This window comes from Pteropus vampyrus, unplaced genomic scaffold, assembly GCF_000151845.1.
Source record: "Pteropus vampyrus isolate Shadow unplaced genomic scaffold, Pvam_2.0 Scaffold91, whole genome shotgun sequence".
NCBI lineage: Eukaryota > Metazoa > Chordata > Mammalia > Chiroptera > Pteropodidae > Pteropus > Pteropus vampyrus.
This window is the reverse complement of record NW_011888872.1, coordinates 203,229-220,000: the sequence shown is the minus strand read 5'-3', so window position 1 is coordinate 220,000 and position 16,772 is coordinate 203,229. Positions and strand designations below refer to the sequence as shown.

The following is a 16,772-nucleotide window of genomic DNA, read 5'->3' as shown; positions in this document are numbered from 1 at the left end:
AAAATTACATCATTCAAAATTATCTGCCATCCACTTATATTTTCCCCACAGATTATCTTTTGACATTCTAAAGCCTTCCTGGAGTCTCAACTACAGACTAAAGACATAAGGCAAAGTTAGCTTGAAAAACAATATTCAGTTTTACACTACCGGAAAAAACAACAAACGGCAAGTTTCAGTAACAGAGAATACAAAAAAACAAAGCTTCACAAAACCACCCTAACTAGTGGAGAGTCTCTAAGTAAGATATACAAATGGCCAAAAAGCACATGAAAAGATGTTCAATATTATTAATTAGAAAAATTCAAATCAAAACCACAATGAGGTACTACACCTATTAGGATGGCTAAAATCAAAAAGACAGTAATAAATGTTGAAGAAGATGTAGCAAAATCGGAACCCTCACAGATTGCTGGTAGGAATATAAACTGGTTCAGAAACTATGAAAAACAGTTTGGTAGTTCCTAAAAAGTGTTAAAAATAAAGTGACTATATGATTTAGCAAGTTCACTCCTAGGTACATATTAAAAAAGTTAAAAACATGTCCACACAAATGTTTGTATACAAATATTCATAGCAGCATTATTCAAAATAGCCCAAAGTGGAGACATCTCAAATGTTCATCAATTGCTGAATGGATAAATAAAATTTGGAATATCTGTTCAATGGAATTTTATTTGGCAATAAAAAGAAATGAAGTACAGATACACGGTATAACATGGATAAATACTGAAAACATTGTTAAGGAAGCCAGTCACAAAATACCGCATACTGAATGATACCACTTATGTGGAATGGTCCGAATAGGCAAATTCATAGAAACACAAAGTAGACTAGTGGTTGCCAGGGGCTGGAGAGAAGGAATAGGATAAAATGGGGAGTTACTTCTAAAACATGCAGGGCTTCTCTCTGGGGTATTATAAAATCAGATGATGGTTGTACAGTTTTGAAAATATACTAAAAAAAACCCACTAAATTTTACACTTAAAAAGGCTTTGGTGAATTTTATGGTATAAGAATTACATCTCAACAATAACTGGAAAGTGGCATATTTCAGATCAAATTTTTGGTTTTGTGCCATAAATGAAAATAAAGTAACATTTACATTTTCTTTGTCTAAATTTCACAATTAGAACCTGTCACAGAAATGAATTACGTACTATTCACGTAACTTTCAAAGCCATTTCAGTACCCTATCATGGTTAAAAATAACTGAGAATCTGAAAAAAAAAAAAAAATCATTATAATTCATAAAGAGTATAGGTGGTAATAGCTATCTTCCTATAACCAGGAAATGTGAATGATTTAAATCACTTGACTGGAATGATAGCTGATTTGCTAAAAGAGGCTGGTGAAAATAATAGCAAAATGACTTTTATGATAATCTTTTCAAACTACTTTAAAAGCTGGGTTAAGACATTCATAGGCAAATTTAGAATAATTAACTTGAAAGCCATTTCTTTTTCAAATAAATTTTTTCTTACCTGTCTCACAATTTGATTAGGGCACTTAATTAGTATCTGCATTGGCCACCAGTCATCATCAGCCATGCGGTCCAAAAACCACTAAAAGAAAACAGAGTGATTATAACATTCAACCAATACTTGTTAAATGGGATAAAAATCACCTAAGGATTTTATTTCTAGTCCGTGTTTCGATTATTTTTAAGTTCTTAACTAAAGAGATTCTTCAATTGTTAGAAAATCCAAAATCTAAAATGCCTAAAGTCACAATCAGGATCACATCTTATTATAGGATTCCATGGGTGCCACTGACATTACAGTGCCCGACATGCATGATGGCAAACTGCAATCCTTACCACAGTAAGATGGAACACTCTTTTCCTCTTAGGCCGCATAAATATCATACTGTAGAATCTTTTGTTCCTATTAATAATATGATCTGAGTATGATTTACTTTATGTTTAAAAACAAATTATGCTCTCTTGATAAAACACATGCTTCTTTAAGCTAAGAGCAATTTCCCATTGATTTCAAGATACTTCTTAAATCAGTATTTAACTACTCTATTGAATTGTACAGCCTATTCATTCATACACACAATTACTAACAACTATAGAGAATTTTAACTCCTTGAGAGTTCCCAAGGCAAATAACTTAGTGCAAAAACTAAAGAGAAAAACTTATAAACAAAACCAAAACAAATTATGACCTAATAAACCCTCTGGATCTATGAAACAGCTTTAAAAAAAATCAGGAAGTGGGAAGAGAATTAGTAACATAACACCAGAAGGATTCAATGAGTCAAAGTCAACATGTGGAAAATCCTGCAGAACAAATGAAAAGTGGCAAAGAAAAAAAAGTGTTATAGATGAAAGGAGATTTATGAGACAAGAACAAAATGTGGATCTTGTTTGAGTACTAAACACACCAACTGAAAAGAACATTTTTTAAGACAATTAGAGAAAAGTGAACATGAAATGGGTATTGGATATTACTTCTAATAGCTTCTAATTTTATTAGGAGTGAATGGAATCAGGTTATTTACATATTTTTAAGTCCTCATCTTTTAGAGATACATACTGAGTATATATACATGTATAATAAGGTGTCGGGGTTTGCTTTAAGATACTTCAGCTGAAAAGACATGGGGGAATAGGAATAAACAAAAATAAAAACTGTTATTATTTGTTGAAATTGGATGATAGGTACAGGAGAGTTCACAATATCTCTCTACTTTTATGTATGTTTTGAAATGTTCATTATAAAGTTTCAAAAAATTATGCCTTTATATTTGAAATTTTCAATCATCAGATTCTCCTCTTTCCTTGCTACAAAATGTAATTAGATAACCTATATAAGAAAAAAATCTTCAACTCATTTCATCTATTGCATACTATGCTGCTGTCTACCACTTCTTGAAATTTATAAGACTTGCATTCCTAGACAGGCCTATAGGAATGGGAGCTAATCAAAAATGATAAATATTAAGATGGTAATATGATTAACTGATCATTATCTGTGAGCAGATTATCCTTATGGATGTCTCTCTCTTATAATGTAATATAGGAGAAAATGAAATTGGATAAACTAATTTTCTGGGATTTATGAATTTTTTCAGAGGAGTAAGGGAGTATTTTTAAGTATTTCTGATAATATTCAAAAGTAGTTAAGAAATATCTGGTAGTCTTGAATTTTCTATAGTTTTTCCTTTTAATACATGGGGACGGGGATTGGAGAATCCAAGGATTTTTAAATAACCTAAAAATCAATTATTTAATCAGCCTAATAGGTATGATACATAAAATTATAACTTTCAGCTATCTAGTAATTTTAGGAACAATCTACATTGGGCTCTTCATAATTTATAACAGGTAATACAATTTTTGCTACAGCACGTAAGTTAAGAAAACAAAACAAAAAAGTGAATCTTAAGTGATGCGCTGTTTGATAAATTATTCACCTTACCTCACAAGCTGCTTGACTATTATTAAACTGTTTGGTCAACAATTCAATCCACTGAAGCATTGTGGGCTAAAAAAGAAAAAGAAAGAAGTTACTGAAGGCATAGGACTTCTATGCCCAAAATAGTAAAACCCAAAAGATATCTGATAATGACATAAAAATTCACAAAATAAAACACATACCTTTTCTTTTGAATGTATAAATGTCTCTAGGACAAAGGAAGTGCTTAACTGTAAAAAAAAAAATTAAGCAAAAAGATTCAATTATTTTAGAGTAATCAATTTTGAAAAAATTACCTGAGGCTTATATATTACCTTTGCTGTCATTAGGGACACAGCTTTAGGATCTGGTAATGTACTGGGAATACAGCTACACAACTGCCACATAAATCTAGAATTTAAAAATAATAAATTAAAAATAAATATAAAATTTTACAATAAAACGTGTAACAAAAAAACTATTATTAAATTTACCAAACTTACCCAAAATATGTATGTTCAAAAATGTTTTTGTCTTGAAGAAACTGCATGTTATCGTGCCAAATCCACTGAAGAAAAAAAATGTTAACATCAGATACCAGGAAGCATTTGTTTTATTACATTTTACCAGTATTTTTATTAGGCAGGAAAAAAAGATTTGCTCTAAAAGAAACAACCCCCCCGCCCAAAATACATGCACTTAAAATTCATACTGATTTTTGACAGGTATGTGGAACATGGAAGTACAATAAATTATTAAACCTGCTCCAATTTATCATTATGTATCTGGCTATCTCAAGTGATGACGGTTTTTAAAAAATTATAAAGATTTTGAAAGAACTCTGAAATCTCATCTGTCTGAAGAGCGAGTATATAAATGTATAAAACTACATCATATTCCATTTTAAGAACAGGTTATGAGAGAAATGTTTATGTTTAAAAAGTGGCAAAATTAAAAAAAATTTAACTCAGATTGGCAGACCTACATGAAAAGTGATTTCCCTGCTTATAAAAATCATGAAAGATTATTTCTGATATTAGCCCCGAAAAACCACTATGCTGACTTTAGTTTTTATGTTCCTTCATATTTTTGAATGCCCCAAACATGCTCCAAGTCATTGTCAGTTCCATAAAATTATTTTTATTTGAACAAACTTATGTTCTGATTATTAATATTACTGTCTTTATCCCCCTAAAGATTTTCAACTATCTCTACTTGCTCCCCTTACCCCAGTCCACTCCTCTAGTCTAGAACCAGGTCTTATAATCATAACGTATTACATTTTCTGCTCCACATTATATTTGGAAAACCACAGACCAAGTCATTGAATGGTCTTGTTTCAGAGTTCCTGGTCCTCTAGCATTTCTAAGCATACAGCTTTGTATAAAGCTATAGCCAAAAGGAGAGTATGACAGCATTCACCCATTCATCAATTCAGTCTCTTTTCATACCAATGAAGCCCCATTCCAAGTTTCTTGCTTCCAGCCAGGACCTTGGCTCTAAACCTTGTGTCATAATTTTTGTCCTCTTTAGCCCACAAAAGCTAAACTGCTGGCTACCATTATCTGCTCTGGATCTAAAATCTGGTAGTTCCATGGTTTCCACCAGACTTAGTGCTTTTAATTGTTCCATTTCTGTTCTATAGAAATATTCATCTTGCTTTTTGGTGGTCCTTTTTACCTTTTATCGATACAATGTATGTGGAGCCAACTGGGTATGTCTAAGTGTGAAATTGTTGCACTACACTGATCAGAAGGAACAACTTTCCTAAGTATTTTCCATACACCCATCCAACTTCATCTTGGCCCATTCTTCCTTGCACTTATTAATCATCTCAGCCACAGACGTCGCTTTTAGCTCTGGAAACATTCCAATAAGCTCCACCCTTCCTCACAGGACTGTACATTAACACTCTCTTTAGTCGGAGTACTCTGCACATAACTTCTCAGTAACTTTCAAGTTGAAGTTTAAGGTCACATTTTCTAATCACCTTCTCCAGCACTCCCAATTCAATTACCCTTTCTGAGCACTCTACTTGTTTTATCTATTACAGTCACTACAATTTATGTTTACTAAATATATTTTATGGTTCTAAAATTTTCTATTTATCTTTTGAGAGAGGCTGCTACTAGCTCTATTTCGATTGTATAAATTTAAAGGATCAGATTCCAGTTAATATCTAAAATCCATATTAATGTAGAGTAACACTGTTATTACATTTTTACTTAATTTTTCAGTAAAATGTATATGTGCAAACTCACTTTAAATTAACGAGCTAAAACAATGATAGGAAACAAGGTTTAGCTTTCTAATCAAGAATAATCTCATGTAGTTCACTTTGTTTTTCTTGTTATTACAAGAAAAGGCTTGGGATTCCCTTTTGCACAATGTAAATCAGTGCTTCTCAAACAATGATTCAGAGCGCTGTGGGTGTTCCTGTGACATTTTTAGGGTGTAAGGTCAAAACAATTTCTTAATGATACTATGATGTTATCCGCCTTGTTTTTGACTCTCAATCTCTCCTAAGCATACAATGAAGTTTTCCAGAAGTTAAATGATAAATGGGCTCATAACAGACCAAATATAGAAGCTATTATGAAACTCAAATGCCTTCTTTTAACAGGTATTAAAGAGATTTGCAAAAATGTATAACAGGGCTACTTTTCTCACTGAATGGGATCATTCTGAAGATTTTTTCATAAAAATCAGGTCGCCCTAATTCCATCAACCACTTTACCTTTCTTATTCTTCTTCAATGTCACTAATAATTATTTTCCACTCCCTTTAACCTCATTCACTTTACATTAGTATGTCATGGGTTTACCTTTCTGAAGGTTGACTTTTTGTACTTTTGGCTAACTCAGTTTATGACACTGACACAACATACAATGAGTGGCAAAATACTTTTTACAAATATTAAAACATTAAAGTAACATTACCACTTACTACATTATGAAACAAAGAAAGCCTCATTACTACACAAGACATACTTTTTAATATGTAAAATACATATTTCAAATGTATTTCAAATACACATGCAATGTACACCAGCGATTCCCAACCTTTTTGGCACCAGGAACCAGTGCTCCTATGAGAATCTAAATGCCTGATGATCTGAGTTAGAGCTAAGGTTGTGATGCTAGCACTGGGCAGCAGCTGCAAATACAGATAAAGCTTTGCTCGCTCACCCGCTGCTCACCTTCTGCTGTGCAGCCCATGGCCTAGGGGGTTAGGGTCTCCTGCTATACACTTGTGCAATCCTTACACCAATCCAATAAGAACATTACCAACCATACAAGTTACTTGTGAACGTGCCCTAATTCCAATCAACCATTTTACCTTTCTTATTTTTCTTCAATGTCACTAATAATTATTTTCCACTCCCTTTAATCTCATTCACTTACATTCACTTGTCATATGTCAGTAATACCAAGACTATTTTGTACAGTGTTAAGGCCTACCCTGGATTACGGATTCTAATGTTGTCATAGCCTGTTCTTATATTACAGTACTATTATTACTTGCATAAATAGTTAAATATGCTTTTAAATTGTTACTAAAGTTAAGTTAACTTATACCTCTAGTAATTCTGATGAAACATCAAATTTGTATTCCTTCCCATTTTCTTCCTCTGGTTCCATGCGTTTGTAAAACAGCATATATGCACTGTGTGTCTGTAAATGGAAGAAAAAGTATATTTTCATTTTGACAAAATATAACCATAAAAGTAGACAACATGGAAGAAGGAAAACAATGTCAAATTATATATGAAATAAATGGTTACCTTTTCAAAGGAAAAATCCATAAATTTATCTGTAACAGAATCATAGGTCTTGGTCTGTAAAAAAATCAGTTTTCCTTCTTTAGGAAATGGGTATACTCAGCTATATTTACATTTAAACATTTCAATAAAAATTTAATAGTTTGTAATAACTTTGTAAGTAGTTTTCAAGTAGCATTACACTCACAAAAATCCTTGACAAGTTTTTGGTTAAGAGTACTAGAAAGTGAAGATTCAAAACATATTTTAAGGTACTTTACCATAAAATATATAAAGTATAAGAAGATAAAACAAATTTGCAATTTGAAAAACTATCTTTTAAGAGAAGAGGTGTGCAGAGTTCACTTTTTTCTTTCTCTTTTTTTTTGAGAAACTATCCTAGGAATAACATCTAGAGATGCTATCGGTTTAGTGATGGCTTTAATGTTTAACTCATTATTTACTTCCTTGTACTCATCCTCAAGTATTAACAAAATAGTCCTACTTCTCTTTTTCTATTCAGAATCGTACATAAGAGCACCAAAAAGCAATAAAAAAGTGCTTCATTAAAATCCAGAATGTGAAGTTATTTTACAATAAACACATCTCTTAAAGCAAAAAATAGGTTTATCTGGGCTTATCTTTGAAATGGAAACGACTAATACTTGTGAGAATCAACAGGGTTATTTTAAATCAGTTTTCAGAAAATTGGTAGTAGGATAAACTGCCTATGAAGAGTGAAATTATTATACTACTACCCAACCTAATTATCTTTTCTTATGCCTTATTGCTAATTAACAAGTAAGATATTCTTTTTCCACTCTGTCACCAGGTGGCTGCTACTTTATAAAAGGCAAGAAAAGCAATTCTTTAAGTTAGCTCAAGCTAACTTCCTTGTCAAAAATTTTTCGTTTAAGTCAATAAACAGTAATTTCTTTTGACTCTAATCCCAAAACATTCAAGAAAACACCTTACTCAATCAAAAAGGCTCATGGCAATGTAATTCAATTCCTATATTATTATTTAATTCTTCAATTTTAAGTCTTAACCTTCTTAAGCAGTTGAAGGCAGAAATAGTAATTAAATATTTCCCAGTCTCTAGTATATACTCCAAACATAACTAAACTTCCAATAAATACCAGCTGAATAAATTTTAGATTTAATCCTAGTGATTAAAAGAAAGTTAAGTGATTCTGTGATGGGATTTTATGACTCTGCAAAGCATTTTGAAAGTCGCAAACCATTTTGTTTTTAATTTCTAAATAAAACTTACTGTCATCTCTCCACCAAAACATTCAGAGGCAAGTTGAGCAGAATCAAAAGGTTTTACCTCAGCATCATTAAAAAGATACCTAAAACAGAGCATATAATGTTGATCAAGTATATGTGTACTATCTCTATATGCCTATTTAAAAAATACTTAGATTACATATTGATATAAATGTTGATCAAACTATTATTAAGTAAATTCTAATTAAGCTCTTGTTCTGACAACTCTAATCCACTAGAAATTAGAAATATAATTTTACAACAGTCACGACTACCCTAAAATTTGATTGATCCATTATAACCTAGAAGTAACAAGAGTTCACAAAAAAATACATATATAAAATTTGTATAAATATTAACATGTAAAGTTATTGGACAGAAAAGATTAAGAGATGAGACATCTTCCAAAGATAAAGATGCCATTAAAAATTTATGATAAAAAATGATTCAAAATATAATTACGGAAATATATTCAAATAGATAAAAAAAAGTAAAAGTTATCATGGACCTGATGGCTTAAAGAGTGAGAAATAGTTGAATAAAACTATTCTGCTAACCACAGATCAATTAACCAATGTAAATGTTCAAAACAGTATCCCCAACACAGCACAGATACAGTCTCTATACATGAGACTCTTAACAACATCTAAAGACCAAAAAAGAGTTATTAAGGACTGATTTAATGACTTCCAACCATAATTTAAAAAATGTGTGTGTCAAAGGGGAAAAGGTGAAGAGAGAGAGTAGAGCATGTGGGCTAACTTCTAACTAGAATATATAAGGACTTCGTGGCCACCCTATAAGAAGGCATTCAGTAAACAATAGCTCTTGAATGAGTGAACATAGCTAAGATTCGGAAGGTTCAATATTGTCTATGAATATAAAGTTGTATGCAAAACTGTGTGTGTTGTGTTTTTCTCAGGAAAGCATCTACCAAATTCTCAAAATAGTCTGGAGATCCATAAAGTTTAAGAACAAGTGATTCATATTATCTTTTGAAAGTTGTTTTCATTTAAAAATGTTGTCTAACCCCTTTCCTAACTTTATAGAAAGTTTTTAGAAAACTAAAATCAGAAAACAGATCTGAAAACTATCATGAAAACATAAATACTTTAAAAACAGAAAAGTTTTTTTAAAATCCCAAGAATATTTAAAACTCACCATTTATTGTTTTTATAAGCATGTGGATTGACTATATCTCTGATGAAGCTATAATAGTGCCCACCATCTGCTGTTCCTGTGTGAACAGTCACTCCTATCAAGTCATACTCATAGCTCTCTGTGTCTTTTGAATGATCACTGACTTCCTTAAAACCTGAAATGATTTACATAAAATAGTTCAATAATTTTGAAAATTAGTGACATCTTAGAATCACTTTATACACTTAATGTACATAAATAGACACAGATACATTATATAATAAAATAGACACAAAATAACTCTACTTGCTAGTTATTCATGATCCAAAGCCTACAATTTTAAAGAACATTTATACAAATCACTGGAAAAACAATCCCCATGTTAGTGCATAACTATGGACAATATCAATACAATATATAAACTATATTCCTTTTGTTTGATCTGGCTGTTTCTTTTGAAATAGATAAATCTGAACGAAGCATTCTATATTACCTTTATTAGGAGGCAAATACAAGATCTGAAAGGTCATTAACATATTTATGTCTTTTAGTCTCATATTAAGGAAAATAGAGTACTATACTGATAGCATGCATCCTATCAGTTAATAGAAAACACTCTATTAAGAGATTTATGTAGACAGAAATCAAAGATATACTTTCCACCTATAAAGACTTAAAATTTGAAAGGTATTAAAGACACTAAAGAAAAAACTACAGTATAGTGTAATAAGTTTGAAGACGACATATAATTTACAATCTGTATTCCCAGCATCACGCAGAAAGGAAAAAGTACAGTTGGCCCTCTGTATCTGCAGGTTTCACATCTGTGAATTCAATAAAAGGCAGATGGAAAACAGTATTTTGGATCCATGGTTGGAACTCTGTGGTTGGGAATCTGCGGATATGACAGGACGACTACATGAACTGTTCTATGTCTTAAGCATCCAAGGACTTTGGTATCTGTGGAGGGCCCTAGAACCAATTCCTTGAGAATACCGAGGGATGACTATATTATCAGAAGCAAATAAGTGAGAGCAAATTTGATTAATATGAGTGCACAGTGTAAATTGAAAAGTAAAGTGACAATTAGGTGGAGAGGGAAAAATGGCTGACGGTCAGAGCAGTGGCCATGAGTTTGGATGTACTAGGGTCTGAGTGAATGCATCGCTTGTGGCCTAACAAATTCCTTCATCTTGGCATAAATTTCTGCCACTTTCACCCATAGATGAAGCATGATGAAAAATACAATGAAGCAGTTTCCTGAGCGGTCTTACCATAATTTTACAAAAGGTACGAAAGGAGTTCTAAAGTCAGATGTATATAAATAATGCCCCCTTATTAACTTCACCTGTATTTTCAAACTTGTCATCTTTACTGGCTCATTTCTTGCAAATTCTAAACATACTCAAATCCTAATTTAATTTCCTGCCATAACTCCATATTCCTTCATAGCTAGCCACCATCTTCTCTCATCTCTTCAAAGAAAGAGTAAGTTCTCCACTTGAAAGACTACCCTATATGCTCATTGTTCACACCTCTCATCTCCCATTTACTGAGTGTAAAACATTTATTCACTCATTAAATGCCAGGCAATGGAGTATAAAGGTCAAAATACTATTCTCTTTCCTAAACTTTATAGTGGCTTCTTCAAACCTTAAAAATTTACATCAGCAGAACTTTTCATACAAAGAAAACATTGCCAGGACTCTCGTTATGTAAATTTTAGGAACTTGTCTAGCTAAAGAAAAAGGAAAAAGGCAACAGCTGGGCCTGTTCTGCTTTCTTCTCTCATCTATTTCCATTCCTCATCTCTGTGGTCTTTGAGGTGCATACACACAGAATTTTGAAAAATCACCAGTCTTAAGGAAGTAATAACAACTTGGAAGTAACTACTTATGAACCAAGTGCCATCTTTAACTCATTGCAATCTGCCTTCCTATTGCAACAACCAAGTTACATTACTCTGATAAAGATAACCAAAGATCTTCTACATGTTTGATTATTTTCCATCATGCACTCCTGGAACTGTTCTTTTTTAGCATTCAATACTACTGAACACATTTTCTTTCTTGAGATCTTCTTGATACAGTGACCACTCTACTCATCTAGCTGTTCCAGCTAGAAATCTAGTCATTCTTGACTTTCCTCCTCTCTCTAGCAAAAGAATGACTAAAATATAAGCCTCATAGGGGCAGAGACCTTGTTCTTTGTTGTCACTATATTCCCATTACCATAAGAATAGTAAATGGGTGTTCAATAACTTTGTTGGATTTATTTATTAATTCAGTCGAGTCCTGTTAACCTTATCTTCATATACTTCCCCGCAATCTTACTGGTACGCTTTCTCATCTACGCTGCCATCTCTGTGGTTTACCAGAATAGCCTCTCCACACCCCTTTCATCATCCGCTAATTCATTTCAATCACTGTAGTCAGAGTAACCTTTTCCGGATCCCACCTGGTTCCCATCTCAATTCCCTGCTTAAAATCTTCCAATGGTTTCACACTGAATAAAGATAAAAATTAACACAGTCTACGAACAAAATGATCTGGCCACTGCTTTTGCCCATCTCATCACCTGCCCCAACACAATGAGCCTAGCCATTCCTATCAATCTAGCTCTTACTCAAGCTCTGCTTAAATGTCACCTTCTCATGAAAGCTCTCCCCAATTCCCCTAGATCTGTGATAGAGTCACTGTCTTATTTGACAATGTATCATGTTCCTGATTTCTGGTTCGATATAATACTTGCTCACTAGACTTAAGCTGTACAAGGGCAGGAATTATCTTCTTTAATACCATGTCCCCAATACCTCTGTCCTAGTAGATATTAAATATGTGGTAATTAACTGATTGTGCCATATTGTCTTTAAAAATATTCTTCTAAGATTCAATTTAATTTTGTTAAATGTATAGCTAATTACAACTTTATGACTATCTTGTTATGGAGACTTACGATAAATCTAGGCAAGAGAAAGAGATGGAAAATTACCTTCTTTCCTGTCACTCTTTCCCATAAGAAAATCTTCTGTATAGGGTGTCATATCCAAACGTAATGGGAAGGAAAAGTGTGTGTTCACTTTTTCTTTCATCATCGTGACCATATTAAATGTATACCTCATAGTATTGAAACTCAGAATGCGAGGCAATTTCTTAAAACATGCCCTGAAAGACAGAAAGAAAAAGGAAAAAATATCTTTTGTTTAAAATTGTCTTTTAAAAGTACTTCAATCATGTAAGAGGGGAACACACATACATACACACATATGTACATATATCCAGCCCTCTTACATGACTTTTTGCCTTCTGAAAGGGCTTTCTTACATCTAAATAAGAAAAATAAACAAAAAATTACAAAGTAGACTATATTAAACACCATCATGAAGATATCTAAAGATACCGTATGGAAGCATTAAAGGAATCACATTGTACTTCAAAGGCAAGAAGTCTATGGTTCAGAGTTTTCTTTTCTACCTTAAATAACAGGGATTGAAGTATTTATTTTTTTTTTTGAACTAGAACTGCAAAGTCTGGCTATATCATTTACTAGATGATGTATGACCCTACACAAGTTAATTAACATCTTTGAGCTTAATGCCTGATTTGTAAAATTGAGTTAAAAGTGCATACTCTCGACAACTTCTAGAACGCTGCTTAGAACGTATTATTCAATAAGTGTTGCCCTGAAGCATTAGAAGTGTTGCCAAATCTGAGCATTAGAAGTCCTTCTAATCTATGTGATGCAGGATCTCTGTAGTTCTGAGATGCAAAAATATCAAGTAATTTACAACAATAAGGACTTATATCTGAGTGTGTGTGTGTGTATGTTTGTTTATAAAGGTAACAGTGGATAACTGAAGACTTGCTAATAATGGCTGAATGCAACTGGGGGTGGGGTGATGGATATGTGCACATGAAAGGTTAACTAGTTCTGAGCAATGATAAAAAGGTTTTACTACTGACCTTTATAACTATGCAGGTTTCTACACTTGATCTGAGCCCAAAATTTAAAAAAAAAAAAAAAAAAAAGTGTTGCCTGATATTACAACAACAGCAACAGGTTAACTGGTTACCAAAATCTTACAGCAGACATACTGCTAGTTCAAGTTTAAAAAACCAAAATTTCGGTTTAAACAAAATATATATAAAATCTTGAATTTATAACAAATAAGAATTTCAGGAAATAATACTTCACTATCTAGAGTTTAAAGGAGAATTTGTTTAAAGCAAGAGGAATTTAGGGAAATAAAGAAGATGGGAAGGATGGCACAAACAGGAAATAAGTCTAAAAAACTCATCATGATTGATTATTTGAGAGACTGACAAATAAATGATGAGGTTACAGAAGTATAAAGGAGTCAAATGATGAAGGGCCTGTGTGTAATGTGAGTATGAACTTTCTCCTGAAAGCTAAAACTCACCAAAAGATTTGTGGTGTACAGTGGGAACACTGATTAAGTCATAGGATGAAAAGACAAACACATCTGAAGTGATGAGAATTTATGTTATAAACCTACTGAATCTATGAAAAACACAAGTAAAACAGCTGGAAAAGCACAGCACAATATTTTGACTTACGTAAGATAATTTGGGAATCATTAGCATATCAACGGAGATTAATATTATGGTGGTAGATAAAATTATTCAGGAAAGAATCAATAGCTGAGAAAACCGGAGGTTTTAAGATAGAACAGTATATGATCCTCAGCCCACTTTTGTTAAACATTTACTGTTATTACAGACATCTGAAAGGATGGTAAGAATACAAAAGACTGAATAACACTTTGCTTGGGAGATTAGAACAAACGAACACACACACACACACACACACACCCACACCCACACCCACCCACCACTCTCACATTAGCTAAAAGAAGGGAATGTTTCAAGTCTTTAATTCCTACCCCTAACCCAACTCTTGTCAGATGAGTTTGTCTTCTCCCTGTAACTGCCAGCACAGTTATACTTTCAATTATGTCCACCTACCACCTTTCTGTTTTGCAAATGACTTCATTTTAGAGACTGAGAAAAAGAATACCATTCCTTTCAAATGCATATTTACGTGGAGAAATCTTCTATTAAGCAATTTGAAGCAATGGCTTTTCATTCTGATGAAATAGATACTCCGATCTATTTCATCTAGAGAATTACTCTGTTTGATCCCACAGTTCTTTCTAGAGACTATCTTACCTGCTGTTTTTTGGTCAAACTTCTAAAATGAATGATCTATACTTGATGACATGTACCCTGACAATTCTGCTTCTATTGCTACAACTTGACAAAACATCCAACTAAACTACTTTTGGAAAACCCAATGCTTTTACTCAGCTGTCATTTTTCTCCATCTCTGCAAACTATATCGTCAATTAAATATCTTCTTCTTGAGATTTTCTTCCTCAATTTCTGGGTTACTACCCTATCCTGATTTTCTTTCTTTCCTAGCTTTGATTCCGTCACTTTTTCCTCTGTACTTTTAGGCTGGCTTGTCTCTATTCTTCGCATCAGCTATGTTCTTTCTCAGGTGGATGTTCTGATGGCTTCAATTGATGATGCAGGTAATTCCAAAATCTAGATGTTAAATCATTTGATGTCACTGTACATTACCAATCTTGTTTTACTAGTCACTGCAAATCCTCTACCTGAATGAAGCAGGCTAGATTAATCCTGAACTTCTTACCCATATAAGGTCATTTCTATTTCTCTGCTTTCGTTCCTAGGAACTAACTTAATAAGATACTCTTTCAATCTAATTTCTATTTGTCATTCAATATTCACTTGCAGAACTGAAATATCTTTACCCAACTACTCTGTCCTAAACTGGCCACCTTATGGCTGGCTCATAAGAAAAAAATCTCTCACTTTACAAATTTAGAGAAGGGTGCTTTCAGTTCATGAATAGACTATTATGCTCCACTGAGTACAGAGCAGAGAGCTAAGCTATCAGACAAGCCTTGCTAAATATATGATTAGAGACAAAAAATTTGAAAAAATTTTGAGTGTTTGAAAGTATACTTCAATAATTGAGGGAAAAGTTACTGAATATAAGCTCCAAGCAGGCAACCTCAACCTTAATCAGATAATGTTCATAAAAGTTTAATATTAATTTATATAGGTTTGTGTTTTACGTCCATTTGATAATTTATCAAATGATAAAAGCTGCATTTCAAAAACATACCTTTTTTCAGCTCGTACTTTCTTCCCACAATGAGAACAAGTATACATGTTGTCACCTTCTAAAGTATCTTTAATAGTAACTTCATCGAGAGATTCCTGTGTAGAAAGCCACATTTAAGTTTCATATTATTGTTTACAGCATGCAAAAATAAAAAAAATCACTAATTACAATTAAGATAGAATGCATAGAGGAAAACAAATTTTTTTTAAAAAGTAAAATTTTAATTTCAGTAAAAAATCAGTTTTCCCCTCCTATTGACAAAATGCTCTATGACTCTTACTAAAATTTTCAAAAGCAAAGTATTTAAATTTTGATCAGGAAAAATTAGCTTTGTGGTCTACCTTTAATTCTTATTTGAGAAGTAAAGAATGAAGAAAATAGATGACAAACAAATCTGCTATATACGAATAGTTAAAAGCAGGAAAAAAGTCTAAAAATATATATCACTCACATAAATATTCTTCATATCAGCCACTTGGCATCTCACAGTGTAAAACTCTTCAGCAGTCTGACTAACGTGTTCACAATCCTGGCCAACCAATAGTCAAAAATTGGTTAATTAATCAGAATAAACTAAAATATATATTAAGATTTCCAAAAAGCAAAGAACAGGTAGAATACTTACCAAGGATACAACATTGTTTGTAATTACACCTCCAAACAAACTTTTGACAGTATTTTTCTATAAAAAAATTACAAACAAAAGTCAGTAAAGTTGAGAGAATCTGTACAAATTTCAAAGAAACTTCAGTATTCTGGTACTAACCAGTTCTGGAGACATTTCTTCAATTTTGGTAATCAGATCAGTAAAAAACTCTGTCATATCTTTCTGCTCGCCAGTATTCAGAGGCTGCTTATCCATGGTATATGTTTTACAGAAGGGCCTAGGATTATATGCTTTGCATTCACTCTCCTGTAAAGGAAAAGTGGGGGTGAGTATGGAAAAAAGGAATAAAAAACAATCAAACAAATCTAAGTCTTAAATAAAAATAAGTAAATTATCGCAAGTTTCATGAATAAACACC

At 32.5% G+C, this 16,772-nt stretch overlaps 1 protein-coding gene and 2 non-coding genes across 10 annotated transcripts in view; 2 read left to right on the top strand and 1 right to left on the bottom strand.

The window, feature by feature from the left end:
• Nucleotides 1-16,772, bottom strand: part of USP34 (ubiquitin specific peptidase 34) — a 214,788-nt gene that overhangs the window by 34,496 nt on the left and 163,520 nt on the right. For all 8 annotated transcript variants that reach the window (XM_023532842.1, XM_023532838.1, XM_023532844.1 and 5 more), the window contains 14 exons: nucleotides 16,514-16,660; nucleotides 16,373-16,429; nucleotides 16,199-16,276; nucleotides 15,748-15,842; nucleotides 12,565-12,737; nucleotides 9,595-9,748; nucleotides 8,438-8,516; nucleotides 7,189-7,242; nucleotides 6,983-7,078; nucleotides 3,908-3,972; nucleotides 3,740-3,815; nucleotides 3,608-3,655; nucleotides 3,429-3,494; nucleotides 1,485-1,565 (listed from right to left, as the gene is read on the bottom strand). In XM_023532842.1, the coding sequence (XP_023388610.1) occupies nucleotides 1,485-1,565; nucleotides 3,429-3,494; nucleotides 3,608-3,655; nucleotides 3,740-3,815; nucleotides 3,908-3,972; nucleotides 6,983-7,078; nucleotides 7,189-7,242; nucleotides 8,438-8,516; nucleotides 9,595-9,748; nucleotides 12,565-12,737; nucleotides 15,748-15,842; nucleotides 16,199-16,276; nucleotides 16,373-16,429; nucleotides 16,514-16,660 (1,269 nt within the window). The remainder of the gene's footprint in view (nucleotides 1-1,484; nucleotides 1,566-3,428; nucleotides 3,495-3,607; nucleotides 3,656-3,739; nucleotides 3,816-3,907; nucleotides 3,973-6,982; nucleotides 7,079-7,188; nucleotides 7,243-8,437; nucleotides 8,517-9,594; nucleotides 9,749-12,564; nucleotides 12,738-15,747; nucleotides 15,843-16,198; nucleotides 16,277-16,372; nucleotides 16,430-16,513; nucleotides 16,661-16,772) is intronic.
• LOC111742319 lies at nucleotides 13,258-13,337 on the top strand. The gene has a single exon (XR_002781279.1). It is a non-coding gene; the product is annotated as a small nucleolar RNA U2-19 (small nucleolar RNA).
• On the top strand, nucleotides 13,506-13,575 carry LOC111742318. The gene has a single exon (XR_002781278.1). It is a non-coding gene; the product is annotated as a small nucleolar RNA U2-30 (small nucleolar RNA).